The following is a 16,054-nucleotide window of genomic DNA, read 5'->3' as shown; positions in this document are numbered from 1 at the left end:
TGCTGTTCTGTGGTATGGTATCTCACTTTCAGCAGGATGAGCCTGAGGCTTTTTTAGCATCATTTTTTCTGTGCCCCAGCTTGACTGCGTGCTTATCTGGGGCAACTCTTTGCTTCAGGGTGCTGTGTGATGAAACCTGGCTGAATTCATCAGGGTGAGGGGCAGATGTGACTGTGCTTGCTTGACTAACTTCTTGATACCAGTCTTCTTACATTGAAAGGTGGGTCGCAGCAGGACTGATCCTCACATAGCTAATGCTGCTTGGATGCTGCTTCAAAAGTCCTGCTGCTTTTATATGTTTCTGAAAATGGAGGCATACTATAGGGTCAGTTTGATGTTAGCTACAGCAGATAATTTGAGCAACAGAGTCTTTTCATGTATGTATGTATGGGTGTATCTATATATATGAAACTTTCTTTGCAGAGGTAGTGTGGGACAAGGTCAAATCTAGCTTGCACAAACCCTTTGGGAAGAACTAAAGAAAATGGAGGAATTCAGGGAAAAGCAAAAACTGCATCGGAAGAAGGTCAGGGTGTTGATCCATCACCATCCTTTGTGATGGATCCTGCCTCGTATCTCCCACCATGCCCCAGGCCCCTGCATGTTCTCAATGCCTGCCGCTGCTGGAAAGTCCTGAGCTCCTTCCTATATGTTGCAGCCCTCCTCCTGGACCTCTGACTTCCTTGTTCTGACCACCACATCTTCTCCTTTGGGTGTCTTTCGGAGCTGACTATTGCAGGGGCCCAGCTCCACAGACACCAGCATCAACCAGCAATGTTCTTAAAGCATATATACATATATCTCATATATGCAGTCTTGCGTCATGTCCATAGGGTTTGCTAAAATTGGCAAGCCTTTTAACCTCTTCTGGCTTCAGATTCCTGTGTCTGGAAAACGAGGGAAAACTGATGGAAGTTTGGAGGTAGCAGAAGGGAGTGGGCTTCCCAATTTTCCTAGATTCTGTGGATATGATACAGTACTATGTTTTGGTGGATTTCATTGTAGAGTTCCATTGCATAGACAGGTGGAGGATTAGCTAGAAGTATAAAAGGTGGGTTGTGTGAAGATTCTTTAGGTGGACAAAGGTCCTTAAGGCCATCTGAGTTTGGCCTGTGCCTCTTCCTTTTCTAAGCCTCATATTCCATCCTGGAGCTTCGATGGTCAGTGATGTGTTGACTCTGGCTCTGTTGTCTTCACAGATAGAGCTAATAACGGAGGCGATTCAGAAAACCAGGAATCTGCTGTGCAAGAAGACCATGGGGGTAAAGCAAACATGCTGCTCTGTCTTGCTGTACGGTTTAACACTGCTAACACTTGCGCACAGTGCTGGCACAGTCTTAAATATGAGGGTCTTCCTCTGATGCAACTCATGCAGACTCTGCATTAAGAGCTGCAGCAGAGAAAGACCAACACATTTAAGTCTGCATAGTGTGTTCTGAAGAACTGCAGAGTTCAACAGGGACATTGCTGGTAGCAGCCTTGCACAGCTGGGTAAGAGTGGTTTAGATGTCGAGGACTCTATTGCCATGAGCTTTTCATGCCAAATGAAGAGCAGCTTGTCTTGTGAGGTCCGTTTTGCTCAAGCAGCAGGGCACTGAGGGCCTTGTGTGCTGTCCCCTGCTCTTCAGGCAGCCTTTGTCCAAATCTTCACTTGGAGGCTGTGTTTTCCTCGAGAGCTACCTGTGTGAGCTGTAACAGCAACTCACTGCTTGCTAACACGGTCCTTCCCTGTTTATTGGCTCCCCTAGGACAAGTGCCTTAATGAGCACCGCTGCAGAGAAAAGGATGAGGCAGAACAAGCTGTGCCCCATAACACAAACATGGTTACAAAGAAGCAGCAGGAGAAGGTATAAAGAGGGGAGTGGCCATGGGACTGAAGGAGAAAGGGTGTATGTTCTTGGAGCTCTCCTGCCCTGTAACTCTTCTCCCAGCTCTGGGTTTGGGGGTGAGGTGGAACGGCCGGCAATGTTCTCTAGCTGGGCTTCAATACTGTTGGTGATGTATGTTGGCTCTCCTGTAGCTTTCTACTCTCTCCCATTTTTGACAGCTGTTCCTCAATCTGGCTAAGACGAAATCATCACCAGAAGACTCTGGTGAGTGTGGAAATGCAGGCTTTGGAGGGTGAGTAGAGTGTGTTCTGGGACAGGGGGAGTGAAGCCAGCTTTTGAGTGAGCTCCAAACCTTGGGTCAGGGCTGGCTTGTCAGAAACACATGCTCAACATATCAGAGGTGAAGGAGCCTGCGTAGTCCTACAGGCTGGTCCCACCATCTCCCTGTGACATAACCATCCACCTTGCTGCACAGCTCTGCATTTCCTTGCAGTGCACATCCATAGCTGAGCTCACACATTACTGCTGCTTTCTCCCGGATGTTCCTGACAATTCAGGTTTCATGTACTGCCATGTAGCAAAGGGTGTTTTTAATCAATGTTAATCAGATGAGAGTGTGATTTCTCTCACAGCAGGAGTTACCAGCAGAGTGTTACCATACTGGAGAAGATCCGGGAAGAATAACAGAAAGAGCACATCAAGGCTTATGAGGTAAAAGCCCCCAAACGCCTTCACGTGGCAGTGTGGTTTTCTGTATGTCCACTCCTCGCTGCAGGGGTCCGGGATGGCACAGATCTGCCTTCTCTCTGTTGCCCTGGCAGTGAAGCTGCAGGACGTGTTGCAGCTAGCCCTGTGTGCGCCTTACGCATGCCTTTTGCATTTAAGGTGAAAGCACTTTATGGTTTTCACTCTTTTTTTTTTTTGTTTTTATTTTTCCTTCCACTACCTTTTCAAAGTAACAGAATCAAAGCACTCACTTTTTTGCCCATTAACCTTCTTGCGCGTTTGTTGTGGCCATTATCCTGAACAGCCGTGGTCACTTGCGGGTACTCAGTGACTTAAGGCCAGTGTGTCCTACAGCCACGACACCACCAAGAAGACTCTGAAACTCTGAAGGACATTAAATGAGTTTGCAGCAGAAGGTGCTGACACACTGGGAATGCAAGCTGGGTGAAGCCATCTCCATGGGAACCCAGTGTGCCAGCAGCCCTTCACCATGTGTCTCATGTGGTACCGTGGGAAACCCTCTGAGCGGATGTATCAGTCTAAAGCAGACTGTCTCATAGCAAAATGGTCTAGCCAGGACTTCCAGCAAATGATAGGGAAATAAAAAGGTGGTGGCAAGAGAACCATGATGCTGCACTGCTGCTGACCTGTGTCTTGCAGCTATATGTGCAAGGGTCGAAGGAGGTGATCAGGCTCCTGTACTCTGCTCTCATGAGACCTCACTTGGAGTATTGTGTACAGTTCTGGTGACCTCAACATAAAAAGGATGTGGAGCTGTTGGGGCTAGTCCAGAGGAGGCCCATGAGGATGAAAAGGGGGCTGGAGCACCTCCCATATGAAGACAGGCTGAGAAAGTTGCGGCTGTTCAGCCTGGAGATGACAAGGCTACGTGGAGACCTCCTAGCAGCTTCCAGTACTTGAAAGGGGCCTACAAGGATAGTGGTGAGGGACTCTTCATTAGGGACTGTAGTGATAGGACAAGGGGTAATGGCTTCATTCTTAAACAGAGGAAGTTTAGATTAGATATAAGAAGTTCTCTACTGTGAAGGTGGTGAGGCTGTGGAACGGGTTGCCCAAGGAAGTTGTGAATGGTCCATCCGTGGCAGTGTTCAAAGCCAGGTTGGATGCAGTCTTGGGTGTCAGGATTTAGTGCGAGGTGTTCCTGCCCATGGCAGGGGGGTAGTAACTAGATGATCTTATGGTCCTTTCCAACCCTAACTATTCTATAATTCTGTGATTCTATGGACAGGAACGGCAGAGTTTGAGGTTTTATTCCATGTGTGCTGCAAGCTTCTAACAGCAAGTGATAACAAGTGCATATCTACACGTGGGATGAAAAGCTGTCTTTCAGGCTCATGAAACTGAGCTATACCAGACAGCACATTTCAAGACTTGGGCTTAAAGCTGCTTGGAAAAGGGATAGGCAGGAAAGAGAGAGAAGACAAATGAGTGAAGACACTTTGTTTTCATACATCCCCAATGCTTTTTTATTGCACCATAGCTGTGGGAGAGAAGTCAGCTGGGAGTGCAGGACCATGGGCTACTTAGGTAATATGCAGTGCCCTTAGTAAGCTGGCTTCGTCTCCCCTGAGGTAGTGGTATGGTGATTGACCTCTTCCGCATCGGTCCTGCAGACCTTCCTGAACTTAACGCTCAACTTTGAAATACCTGTCTGTGTAAAGGGATGACTTCTTCTGTGGATGAGGTCTTTTCCAGCCTAGTATTTTATGATTCTATGACTCATGGTTACCCTCTTTCCTGCAGAAGAACAACATCACCTACTCTTTGCTGTGGACAGAGATCTTTGTAATTGGATGAGAAGAGATCAGAATAAAGGAGATTCGCTCTCTTTTCACAGATGTTAGGGTTCTTTTGTCTGTGTCATTTCAGTTCTTTGAGACCCAGGAGTGGGAGCGGATCAACTATTTCCGCAGTGTGCCCTCTGGCTTCATGTTAGCCCCCCATGACGTGCCTTGATATCAGGTCTCTGTAAAGCCCAGGCTGGCCTAAACTCTGGCCTTCCCCCCAGCTCTGGCAGGGCAGTTGGGGAGCACAGAGCCATGCAAATCCTCAGCTCTGTCTTTTCTACTGTGCAGGAGGGCACCTCTACCCACCCCGACCAGTGCGCCAGAATTACTTGCTTTATGGGGTTTCTGGCTCCACAGAAGAACTCTGCTTTTGCTCTTTCCCATCAGATCATGAGCTTTAGCTCTCTCAAGGGAATGGTTTAGGTGAAGTCTGGTCCCCCCTGAAAGATGCTGGGAAGCTGGACTTTGACTTTGGAGACAAGGTTTCACTAAGGAGAAGTTCTGGTCAAAGCCCTGTATGTAGGCATTTCTGGAGCTTAAGGATGTCCAAGCTTGGATTCCCACCAGGCTCTGCAGTTTGGGCCTTTCCCTGATTCAACACCATGAGCTATGTAATTCCCAGTGGCACTTTAGTGATGGAATTTGGTAGAATGCTTTGGTTGTTAGGCAAATCATAGAATCATGACATCTCTTTCAGCCTCATCCACCATTGCCTCCCATCAATTTAACACATTTGGCCAGTGTTTCTGTCCTGTGTAGAGACTTGTAATGAGCACTTCTCATAAGCAGACCTAATTTTTTTGTGCTCTCTGTTTCAGGTGAGCCTGATTATGCCACAGTTGACAGCTACATCACTAGATGCTGTTGATCCTGTTTGTAGGTTCTCCAGGCAGAAAACACTGTTGATCTTGCCAGTGTGGTGGTGTTTCCAGTTACACCCAGCTGTGAGAGAAATAGTGTTGTTTTCGCATAATTGGAGATGGGGCTTTGCAATATTAAGACTTTCCAATCTTGGAGCATTAAGGTCAATATTAAGGCTTTGCAATATTAAGAGATTTCAGTACTGGGGCTGGGGCTAAGTTCCTAAGGGAATGAAACAAAAGGTTTGAAATCTAGTAACTCAAAAAGAAGAACTCTGTGGTTAAAGCCAATGCCATCTCTAGACTAAAGATACACTCTGTGTTTAAAAAGAATACTCTCCATGTACAAACTAAGCCAGTGCAGGCTGGTTAAACAGTTAGCTGGGGTACCACATCTCTGCCACAGAGTTAAGAAATCAAACCAGAAAAGGGTTATGTGGATTTTAATGATGTGGTTAATAAATAAAAGGAAGGGGCATACAAAGTCGAGTAAGGGGAGGTGTAAACAGAGGCGGGACAGTTAGCATATAGATTAAAAGCGCTGAATAGGCTGTAAACCTTGGAGTACCCAACCAATGAGGAAACAAGGGAGGGAACTTGTGGACAGGATAGGAAATATGTATCATAGTTCTACTTTTTCTGTGTGTGCCTACTTGCTAGGACACCTGGTTTTGCAAAAATATTAATGAAGAGCTGCTTCACTGCTGTGTCTACCCTGAGCTTAAGTTTTTACCTAGAGACCATTTCTCACAGTAGTCACACAAAGCTGAAGTGCTTCTCCATTTCAGCAAAGTATTTGAGGACTCAGATAATTATTTGCACATTCAGGAAGTGCCTATTACAAATCTTTGCCTTTGATGAGCCAACTGCTTGGACAGATATCCCATCATCACCCTCGGGGGAAGAAAAGAAATCTAAGCGATGGACCCAGACGCAGGGGCCGTCTCTGTCAGAAGAAGATTTTAAAGTTCTTTCAAAGTGCAGACATCTGAAAGAGGCTGGAGATAACCAAGAACCCATATGTGCTAAGGGGAGTGCTGCACAATGCTTTGGGAATGCTGGCTTATGTTTAGGGCATATATATCCCACTCAGATCTCAGATTAAGCTTTTCCCTGTTTCTGAAGTCCTTCATTAATGGTGATTAAGCTTGTAATTTAGATTTCAGTTTGGTCATGTCTTCCAGGGAGCTCATTTAGAGGAGCACCAATAATATACTGTGTGTCTGGCTCAGCTGTAGACGTGCCCCAGGTTTAAGTGCTGATCCTGGAAGCTGATCTGCATCTTGCCTGTTGCAGCAGTCCACAGCGCAGCTACCCAATGAGAGTCTGTTCTGCCACAAACCTGCACCCTGCAATGTTGCTGAGGCTCTGGAGAAGTTTGTCAGCTCTTCAACCACCATTCCAATGAGGGGCATATCCTTGCTCAGTCTTTACTTCCTACTTGCTCAATACCACGACAGCTCTGGGACAGAACACACCAAGACACCAAGAAAGAAGAGACCTCACACTCCCCATCCTCAATAGTAGGGGCTTGGTTTCTTATCTCGCATTCCCTGTAACAGCAGCTTGACCTCCCCAGAGTTATAGAGACAGCAGTCTTTCTCCCAGACATGTATAGAGGACCTTCCCTCCCCAACCCACCCTTCCCCCACCTCTGGAGCATTATAGGAAAGCCTAGCCCCTTCACAGGTCCCTATAGGAAAACCTGGCCTCCTCCTAGGCTCCTATAATTGAGCATTGCCTCCCTGCCAGTCCTTTTAGCTGGAGTCTGGCTACTTTCTTATAGAGAAGTTTCGATTATTCCCCGGTTCCTAGAAATGGTGCTGGCCTCCCATCTGGTCCTCAGCAGGGGAACCTAACTGCCTCCTAGGCTCCTATAGAGCAGCGTGGCCTCCACACAGCACTTTATAAAGAATTCTGTTCCCCACAGGCCCTTGTAGGAGGGCCGATCCTCATCTCAAACACTGATGGAGGGGCCTTGCCTATCCGCAGGTTACTATGGAGTAGTCTGACCTCCCCACAGGCCTTTACTAAGGAGCTTAGCCTTGTCATAGGAGCATATATCTGAGGATACCCCAAGCCCACGACCCTCCTGACAGGAAACCCACCCCACTCAGGCCAGGCCAGGCAGCCAGGCCCTGGCTTCCAGGGCTGCGTTCTGCGTTGCATCCTTCCGTTCTTCACGTAATCTTCACTCTGCTGACGGGAAGGGAGCGGGTGGGGGCGGTGTCAGTCTACCCCTGCTTCTGCCCGCAGCCAGAGTTTCTGAGTCTTAGTGGTGACACAGAGCATGGCCAAGGCGGAGGCAGTGAGGGCGCCCCGCAAGGCCCGTGCCAAGAGCAGGCCCAAGGTGCGGAGTGGAAGGCGGAGATCGGCTTCGGGGGTGGTTCCTCCGGTTCTCTTCCGGGCTGCCTCCGCCACCCAAAGGTAGTAGTGTGTCTAGAGAGGTTAGAGCAGAGGGGACGGGACTGCGGAGTTGTTACACGCCGTGGGGCGTTCATCAGCCCTTTGTCTCATGTTCGGGGCTATTCCTGAGCGGGTTTAAAGCGGCAGAGAGGCTGTCAGCTCCAGGCCGTGTTTGTGTCCGTGTTTGTTTGTCTGCTGCTGGAGGCAGTTAGATCGGGGGGGAGGGGGGGGGGGCCGGGTCCTGTCTAAAAAGACATGTCCCATCCCTGGCAGTGTGCAAGGCCAGGCTGGACAGGGCTTAGCAGAACCTGGTCTAGTGGAATGTGTCCCTGCCCGGATTTCAGTAGTTTGTGGAATGATCTGAACTGAAGTAACTTTCCTCAGAGCCGGGTCAAATAGGAAACGTTTCTCTCAATTGCCTAACCTCTTCCATGGTACACACTGCACCCCGGAGAGCAACGGCAGTGAAGACCTGCCTGTCAAAGCCCCTTGAAAATAAATTGGTGAATTAATTGACCACTGTTCTGGAAAACAAGGGTCAGATCTAAGTGTCAGCAATGGCTGTGATTCCAGAACAAGTTTTATTTCATGGCTGTGGTTCCATGATTTTAGTTGGTGGCAGAGCATGGCTGGAGCCACCCATGAAGTCAGAGCAGACTCTGCCACACAGAGCAGGTTTTATCTTTTCTTAAATATGGATTTTGTTAGCACCGTGCTTGTTCCCTCTTAAGCTGACACCACTGATACTGGATGCAGCAACGAGGATGGTACTCCCAGCAAAGGAATTTTTTTTACGTGTTTGGTGACAAACTTATCTTGCAAACTACTGTTTGAAGACAGAATCCTGAATCCCATGATACATAGCTTAATAATCCTCGCTGTGACGCATCCTTCTAAGGTAGTGTATGATATCCATTTCCCAAGTCCATGTACATGATTTGGGTGGAGGTGGGGTAGATGTTCAAATACACGTTCCCATATAATCAACCCTATAACTGTGGGATCTGCCAGAGGTTCCTCTGCCCTGCGATGCATGTTTAAGACTGGAATTTCCCAGACTTTTCCAGGCCCAGCCCAGGATTTAGGGACTATACTGCAATGATTCTGCCACCTGAAAGGAGGTTGTGAGGGGGGGGTCTCTCTTCTTTCCCAAGTACAAAGTGATAGGACAAGAGGAAATGACCTCAAGCTGCACCAGCTGAGGTTTAGACTGGATATCAGGAACAATTTATACCCCAAGAGGGTTGTCAAGCACCGGAACAGGCTGCCCAGGGCAGTGGTGCAGTCACCATCTCTGGAGGTGTTTAGAAGATGTGCAGATGTGGCACTCCGGGACACGGTTTAGTGGTGGATTTGGCAGCGTAGGGTAAATGGTTGAACTCAATAATCTTAAAGGCCTTTTCCAGCCTAAATGATTCCACAATTCTAATCAGAGCATCTACAAGATGATGCTTTGGCCACCTTACATTGTCCCTTCATTTCCATGTACACGTGGCGGGCAGCATCCCTACGCCAAGGCCTGGCTCTCTGCTCTCTTGTGCTGAGTCCACTCTCTGCCACGGCCACGTTTGTCTGCTGCCCTGACCTTTGGTGGACTTCCCCAGCATGGCTCTGCTGTTAAACCAGCTGGCTATTCATGGCTGTGGGTTTGAAACAGCCCTGGGGCTTGAGTCGTGAGCTACACTTTGCATACTTCCCTCAATGAGCTTGCTGGGTGGTGTTCTGCAGTATGGCCACTCACTTTCAGAAGGATGATCCTGAGGGTTTTTTAGAGTCAGTTTTTCTGTGCCCCAGCTTGCCTGTATGCTGACTTTTGGCAACTCTTTGCTTCAGGTTGCTGTGTGTTGAAACCTGGCTGAATTCATTGGGGTGAGGAACAGATGTGACCATGCTTGCTTGAAGAACTTGATACTAGATTTTTTACACTGAAGGGCAGGCCCCAGCAGGACTGACCCTCACATAGGGAATGCTGTTTGGATGCCGCTTAAGAAGTCCTGCTGCTTTTATATGTTTCTGTAAATAGGGGTGTGCTATGGGGTCAGTCCGATGTCAGCTACAACAGTTGATTCAAGCAACAGAGTCTTTTAATGTCTGAGTGTATGTGTATATATATATCATTATATATATGAAGCTTTCTTTGCAGAGATAGACAGTTTGGGACAAGGTCAGATCTAGCTGGCAGAAACCCTTTGGGAAGAAGCAACGGAAATGGAGGAATTCAGGGAAAAACAAAAACTTCAATTGCTATGAGCTTTTCATGCCAAATGAAGAGCAGCTTGTCTTCTGAGAGCAGTTTTGCTCAAGCAGTAGGGCACTGGGTGCTTTGTGTGCTGTCCCCTGCTATGCGAGCAGCCTCTGGCCATGTCTTCACCGTGTTTTCCTCCAGAGCTACCTTTGTGAGCTGTAATAGCAACTCACTGGTTGCTAACATGGTCCTGCCCTGTTTATGAGATGGAAGAGCTGGCAATGTTCTCTAGTTGGGATTCAATACGATTGGCGCTGCTCGTCGTCTCTCCTGTAGCTCTCTTCTCTCTCCCATTTTTGGCAGCTGTTCCTCAAGCTTGCTTGTACGAAATCATCTCCAGAGGACACTGGTGAGTGTGGAAATGCAGGCTTTGGAGGGTGAGGGGAGTGTGTCCTGGGGCAGGGGGTGTGAAGCTGTGGCATGGCTCTTGAGTGAGCTCCAGCTCCTGGGTCAGGGCTGCCCCCTCAGAAAGTCATGCCCAACATACCAGATGTGGAGAAGCCTGCGTAGCCCTACCAAGGCTGTTCCCACCATTTCCCTGTGGCATGACCCTCCACCTTACTGCACAGCTCTGCATCTCCTTGCAGTGCACATTCATAGCTGAGCTCACACATTAAGTCTGCTTTTTCCCTGATGTCTGTGAGAATTCAGGCTTCATGTACTGCCTTCTAGCAAAGGGTCTTTTCAATCAATGTTAATCAGATGAGAGTGTGATTTCTCTCACAGGCAGGAGTTACCAGCAGAGCACGTGAAAAAGGAAAGAGAGAGAAGACAAACAAGTCAAGACACTTTACTTTCATAGATCCCCAATGCTTTTTTATTGCTCCATAGTTGTGGGAGAGAAGTCAGCTGGGACTGCAGGACCACGGGGTACCTAGGGAACATGCAGTGCCCTTAGGAAGCCAGCTTCGTCTCCCCAGAGGTAGTGACGTGCTGAGTGACCTCTTCCACATTGGTCCTGCAGACCTTCCTGAGCTTAACGCTCATCTTTGAAATAGCTGGGTGTGTAAAGGGATGACTTCTTCTCTGGATGAGGTCTTTTGCAACCTAGTTGGTTCTATGATTCTATGACTCATGGTTACCCTGTTTCCTGCAGAAGACCAACATCACCTACTCCTTGCTGTGGACAGAGATATTTGTAGTGGGATGAGAAGAGATCAGAATAGAGTAGATTTACTATCTTCTTACAGCTGTTAACTCTGTTTCGTTTGTGTCATTTCAGTTCTTTGAGACCCAGGAGTGGGAGCGGATCAACTATTTCCGCAGTGTCCTCTGGCTTCATGTTAGCTCCCATGACATGCCTTGGTATCAGGTCTCCATAAAGCCCAGTGTCCTCTGGCTTCATGTTAGCCCCCGTGACATGCCTTGGTATCAGGTCTCCATAAAGCCCAGGCTGGCCTAACCTCTTGCCTTCCCACCAGCTCTGGTAGGGCAGTTGGGGAGCACAGACCAAGGCATTGGGAGTCCCAGAGCCACACAGATCCTCAGCTCTGTCTTTTCTACTGTGCAGGAGGGCATCTCTACCCACCCCGACCTGTGCGCCAGAATTACTTGGTTTATGGGGTTTCTTCTCCACAGAAGAACTCTGCTTTTGCTCTTCCCCATCAGATCATTAGCTTTCGCTCTCTCAAGGGAATGGTTTAGGTGAAGTCTGGTCCCCCCTGAAAGATCCTGGAAGCTGCACTCTGACTTTGGGGACAAGATTTCACTAAGGAGTTCTGATCAAAGCCCTTTATGTCGGCAGGAATTAAAAACACATGCAGATATGACTGAGGAGAATGCAGAAAACTACTCAGCTATAAAAATCCCCAGAGCAGACTTAGGTTGGTTCTGTGGGAAAAAAGTCCTAAGGTCTGCACTTCCTCCAAACTGTAGGGGATCCTGCCCAACTGTTAAATTGGCAATTCCATTTAACCTGGCATTTGAGAGGGAAACAAACTCCTCAAGGCACAGAGTAAAGAGAAGTATTTTAGGAACAGCCTTTGAGGGTAGAATCTCTACTGATTCAGTTGGAGTCCCTTGAGGAGTTCTTGACAATCACAAAGCTAGGAACGAAGGAGCAACAGGGTTTGAATTTTTTTTTTTTTTTTTTTTGTAGGTTACAATGAATATAAATATAGGCCCAGGCCAGGATTTTCCCTGTTCGTAAAGTCCTTCATTAATGGTTATTAAGCTTGTCATTTAGGTTTCATTTTGGCCATGTCTTTCAGGGAGCTCACTTAGAGGAGTACCAACAATATACTGCGTGTCTGGCGTAGCTGTAGATGTGCTCCAGGTTTAAGTGCTGATACTGGAAGCTGATTTGCATCTTGCCTGGTGTAGCAGCCCACAGCACAGCTATTCAATGAGAGTCTGTTCTGCCACAAACCTGCACCCTCCAATGTTGCTGAGGCTCTTGAGAAGTTTGTCAGCTCTTCAACCACCTCTCCAATGATGGTCTTTGCAGATTTGTAGGTTCATGATATAGCTCGCGCCTGGTAGGCTCTGCAGACCCTCATTTGATTAACTTCTTGTAAAGAAGTCCTTTGGACTTGCTGTGACTATGTACCACTGGAAATAAGCTTAGCTACTAATATTGGTCTGGAGCCCTGAAACGCATTTTCTGACTGTATCTCCTCAAAGGTCTTGCTTTTTTATTGCCATATACATGATCATGGCTTTGATTCAGAAGCTCATGTGCTGCAGGTCTCTCTCATATCCTCATGTGCATCACTGCTTAACAGCTCCTCAGTGCCTTATGACAGAGGAATGGAGGATAAGGGGACCAGCACCCAGTTCAGCTGTTTAAACCTCTTGCTACGTGACTAACTTTGGAGCAGTGGGAGTTGCTGATGTATGATGTTCTTGAAGTTGAATCTGCATGACTTCAGTGCATGTGTAAGCCAAACAATCCCTGGAGCTTTTACTGTATTTCCTTGTGTGGAGAAGAGGACAGCGAGCTGAAACATTTCTCCTGCTGCATTACAATAGACTGTGCAAAGTGCACATGCCAAGGAATCAGTTGTCCATTTTCGTTTCTGGAAGATGGTGTACAAATATTCTGCTGAAGGACCCTTTTGCAGTCTTAGTTTTTAAATACATCTTTTAAAATTAAGTTTTGAAACTTGTGTGCTGGATATCTTTCTTTTAAAGGAGGTCATGTTCACTTTTTTCCGGGGTTGGTACATCTCCAAGGCACCCCAGGATGTTCAGGTTCTTTCTCCTGGAAGGAAGCCTACAAGAGCATATCCTTGCTCAGCTTTTACTTCTGACTTGCTCAATATGACGACAGCTATGGGACAAAACAAACCAAAATTTTAGCCTCCTCCTAGGCCCCTGTAGTGAGGCCAAGCTGCGGGGACTTACAGGAGAGCTTGGCCCCTGGAGGGGCAATATAGGGCAACGTGGCCTCCTCACAGGCTCCTACGGAGGAGCCTGGGCACTGCCTTGTAGAGGAGTTTGGATTCTTCCCTGGCTCCTGGAGATCCTGGTCTCCCATCCTGCCCTCAAATTGGGGAACCTAGCTCCCTGGCAGGCTCCTGTGGAGGAGCCTGGCCTCCACACAGATCTTTATAGAGGATGTTGTCCCCCCCCAGAGACCGTTATAGGAGGGCTAACCCTCATCCCAAAGTCCTGCAGAGGGGCTTGGCTTCTCCACAGTACCCCGTGGAATAGTCCGACCTCCCCCTCGGCCTTTACCGTGGAGCCTAGCCTTACTGGAGGAGGCTGTATCTGAGCCTACCACAAGCCCGCCCCGCTCCTGGCAAAACGCCCCGCCCCGCAGCCGCCTTGGTTGGGTCAGATTCCATCACCGACGCCTGCGTTGCGTCCTTCCGTGCCTCATGAAGCCTCCGCGCTGCTGATTGGAAGGGAGCTCTCAGGGGTGGTGTCAGCCCACTTCCTTTCCGCCCGTAGCCGCCGTGGGATCTGTGGTGGTGCCGCAGTGGATGACAATGGCGGAGGCCGTGAGGGGGCCCCGCAAGTCCCGCGCCAAGAGCAGGCCGAAGGTACGGGCGTAGTGGGGGGACGGCGGGGAGCGGCTCGGGTTGAGGTTCCTTCGGCCGGGCTATACCCGCCGCTTGCCGTTTGTGGCGCGTTCGGTGAGTTTAGAGCGACGGGGAGGGGTCTGTGGGGTTGTTACACGCCGTGGGACATTCATCAGGGCTTTGTTTCTTGATGGGGGCTATTCTGAGTAGGTTTAAAGCGACGAAGAGGGTGTTAGCTGCAGGCCGTTTGTGTCCGTGTTTGTTTGCTACTGGAAGCCCTTAGATCAGGGGGTGTGTGCTTATCGAAAAAGACGTGTGCCATCCCTGGCAGTGTTCAAGGTCCTTTTGGACGGTGTTTGGAGCACCCTGGTCTAGTGGATGGTGTCCTTGGCCTTGGCAGGGGGCTGGGACTGGATGAGCTTTGGGTTCCCTTCCAACACAACTCAGTTGTGATTCTGTTTCTTATATAGTCTTTTGAAATAGTTGTGCATGGTGAGGCAGCTGCAGTGGGTTCTGTCGTGAAGCTGTAAGGCAATAGAACTCACCGGTGTTTAGCACTGTTTTACTGTAGTGTGAGGTGACAGTCTTACTACATCTCATACACACAGCTCTAACTTTGGAATACTCAACTCTTGAGGGCATAGTAGTATGGAAGTTGGCAGCCTTTCTTCTTAATTAGCTGGTGCTACATTTAACAATGTCTCTTCCTAAGTTTTAATGCTGCTGTATGTTCCTTGTTCACTCTGTTGGTACCAACAGCTTTCTGAAGTTGTTGTTTTCTTTGCAGCTGTTATACACAATATTTCAGTAGTTTGTGAAATGATCTAAACTGAAATACCTTGTCTCAGAGCTGGGCCAGATTGGAAATGTTTCTCTTAATTGCCTAATCTCTTTCATGTTGTAAACTGCAGCACAGTGAGCAATGGCAGTGAAGTCCTGGCTGTCAAAGCCCTTTGAGAATAAATTGGTGAATTAATTGACCACTGTTCTGTAAAACAAGGGTTAGATCTAAGTGTCAGCTGTGATTGTGATTCCAGAACTAGTTTTAGTTAGTGGGCAGGTAAAGACTGGAGGGAAAACCCATCACAGAAGAGTAAGTGTGTCATTGTTTGTTTGGATTCAGCCCCATAGCATGTGTGTGGCAGTCACATTGTAAGACTGCTGCCTGGGAGAATCAGTTCCTTGAAGGAAGGTGGTGATTCACTGGTGACACTGCAGCCAATTAACACGTGCAGAATGACTCAGGTGACTGCTGTCTTTGGCTGTGCCTTCCAGGTGTAATTCCCTGTGAAACAGTTCCCTGGCAATGTCATGTGGGAATCCATCATTCTTCAATGTTACAGTGACCCATTCCTGATATTTTTGTGGCTATTACTATGCTCACCTCTATTAATATTGTGTCTTGAGGGTGTAGTTTGGGGCTCAGTCACATTAAAGGACTTTTCGATTCCCATGCCTCAGGAACAGCCATAATCTGGTGAAAAGCTAAATTTTCTGAGAACTGTGAGGAAGGCTGCTCAGCTGCAGGACTGCCAAGCAGTGGAACGAAGCCCAGGGCTTCCTGAAAATAGTAGCACCAAAGTTCAGCTAGTCCAGCAGCAGCAGCACGGTGAGGTAGAAAAAACCCAGTGAACCCAGAACTGGTGAAGATGAGCCTGTGTGTCTGTGTGCATCTTGGTGGGAAGCACTCATGTCATATCATATCATCCCAGACTGGTTTGGGTTGGAAAGGAGCTTAAAGCTCATCCAGTTCCAACCCCCTGCCACGGGCAGGCACACCTTCCACTAGAGAACATTGCTCCAGGCCTCGTCTAACCAGGCCCTGAACACTGCCGGGGATGGGGTAGCCACAGTTTCTCTGGGCAGTCTGCTCCAGGGTCTCACTGCCCTCACAGGGAAGAACTTTTGCCTCAGTCTCCCCTCTGGCAGGTTAAAGCTGCTTTCCTTGTCCTGTCCCTACAGGGCCTTGTTCAAAGCCCCTCTCCAGGTTTCTTGTAGCCCCTTTAGGCACTGGAGCTGCTCTAAGGTCTCTCATTAAAGAGCTTTCTCTTCTTCAGGCTCAACCAGCCCATCTCTCTCAGCCTGTCTCCAGAGCAGAGCTGCTTCAGCCCTTGCAGCATCCCCGTGGCCTCCTCTGGACTTGGCTCCAACAGCTCCATGTTCCTCTTGTGCTGTTGCTCCAGAGCTGGATCAGGACTGCAGGGGAAAACTCCCC

At 48.4% G+C, this 16,054-nt stretch overlaps 2 protein-coding genes across 9 annotated transcripts in view; both read left to right on the top strand.

Annotated features, from left to right (window-relative positions):
- LOC136005020 (proline-serine-threonine phosphatase-interacting protein 2-like) overlaps window positions 1-12,977 on the top strand; it is a 28,665-nt gene extending 15,688 nt beyond the window's left edge. For 3 of the 5 annotated variants that reach the window (XM_065662114.1, XM_065662115.1, XM_065662116.1), the window contains 6 exons: window positions 1,200-1,262; window positions 1,749-1,847; window positions 2,048-2,093; window positions 2,462-2,540; window positions 10,178-10,223; window positions 11,097-12,977. In XM_065662114.1, coding sequence (XP_065518186.1) covers window positions 1,200-1,262; window positions 1,749-1,847; window positions 2,048-2,093; window positions 2,462-2,540; window positions 10,178-10,223; window positions 11,097-11,276 — 513 coding nt within the window. In that variant the 3' untranslated portion in view covers window positions 11,277-12,977. Of the gene's footprint in view, window positions 1-1,199; window positions 1,263-1,748; window positions 1,848-2,047; window positions 2,094-2,461; window positions 2,541-5,181; window positions 6,476-10,177; window positions 10,224-11,096 lie in introns of those variants that run through there. The other 2 variants (XM_065662118.1, XM_065662119.1) reach the window with 2 other exon arrangements.
- Window positions 12,978-13,613: 636 nt separating this feature from the next.
- The window catches only part of EPG5 (ectopic P-granules 5 autophagy tethering factor), a 78,126-nt gene continuing 75,685 nt past the window's right edge, over window positions 13,614-16,054 (top strand). For 3 of the 4 annotated variants that reach the window (XM_065661767.1, XM_065661768.1, XM_065661766.1), the window contains exon 1: window positions 13,615-13,860. In XM_065661767.1, coding sequence (XP_065517839.1) covers window positions 13,801-13,860 — 60 coding nt within the window. In that variant the 5' untranslated portion in view covers window positions 13,615-13,800. Of the gene's footprint in view, window positions 13,861-16,054 lie in introns of all 4 variants that reach the window. The other variant, XR_010608603.1, reaches the window with a different exon arrangement.

This window comes from Lathamus discolor, chromosome Z (assembly GCF_037157495.1).
Source record: "Lathamus discolor isolate bLatDis1 chromosome Z, bLatDis1.hap1, whole genome shotgun sequence".
Lineage (NCBI taxonomy): Eukaryota > Metazoa > Chordata > Aves > Psittaciformes > Psittacidae > Lathamus > Lathamus discolor.
This window is presented reverse-complemented; position numbering and strand designations above follow the sequence as displayed.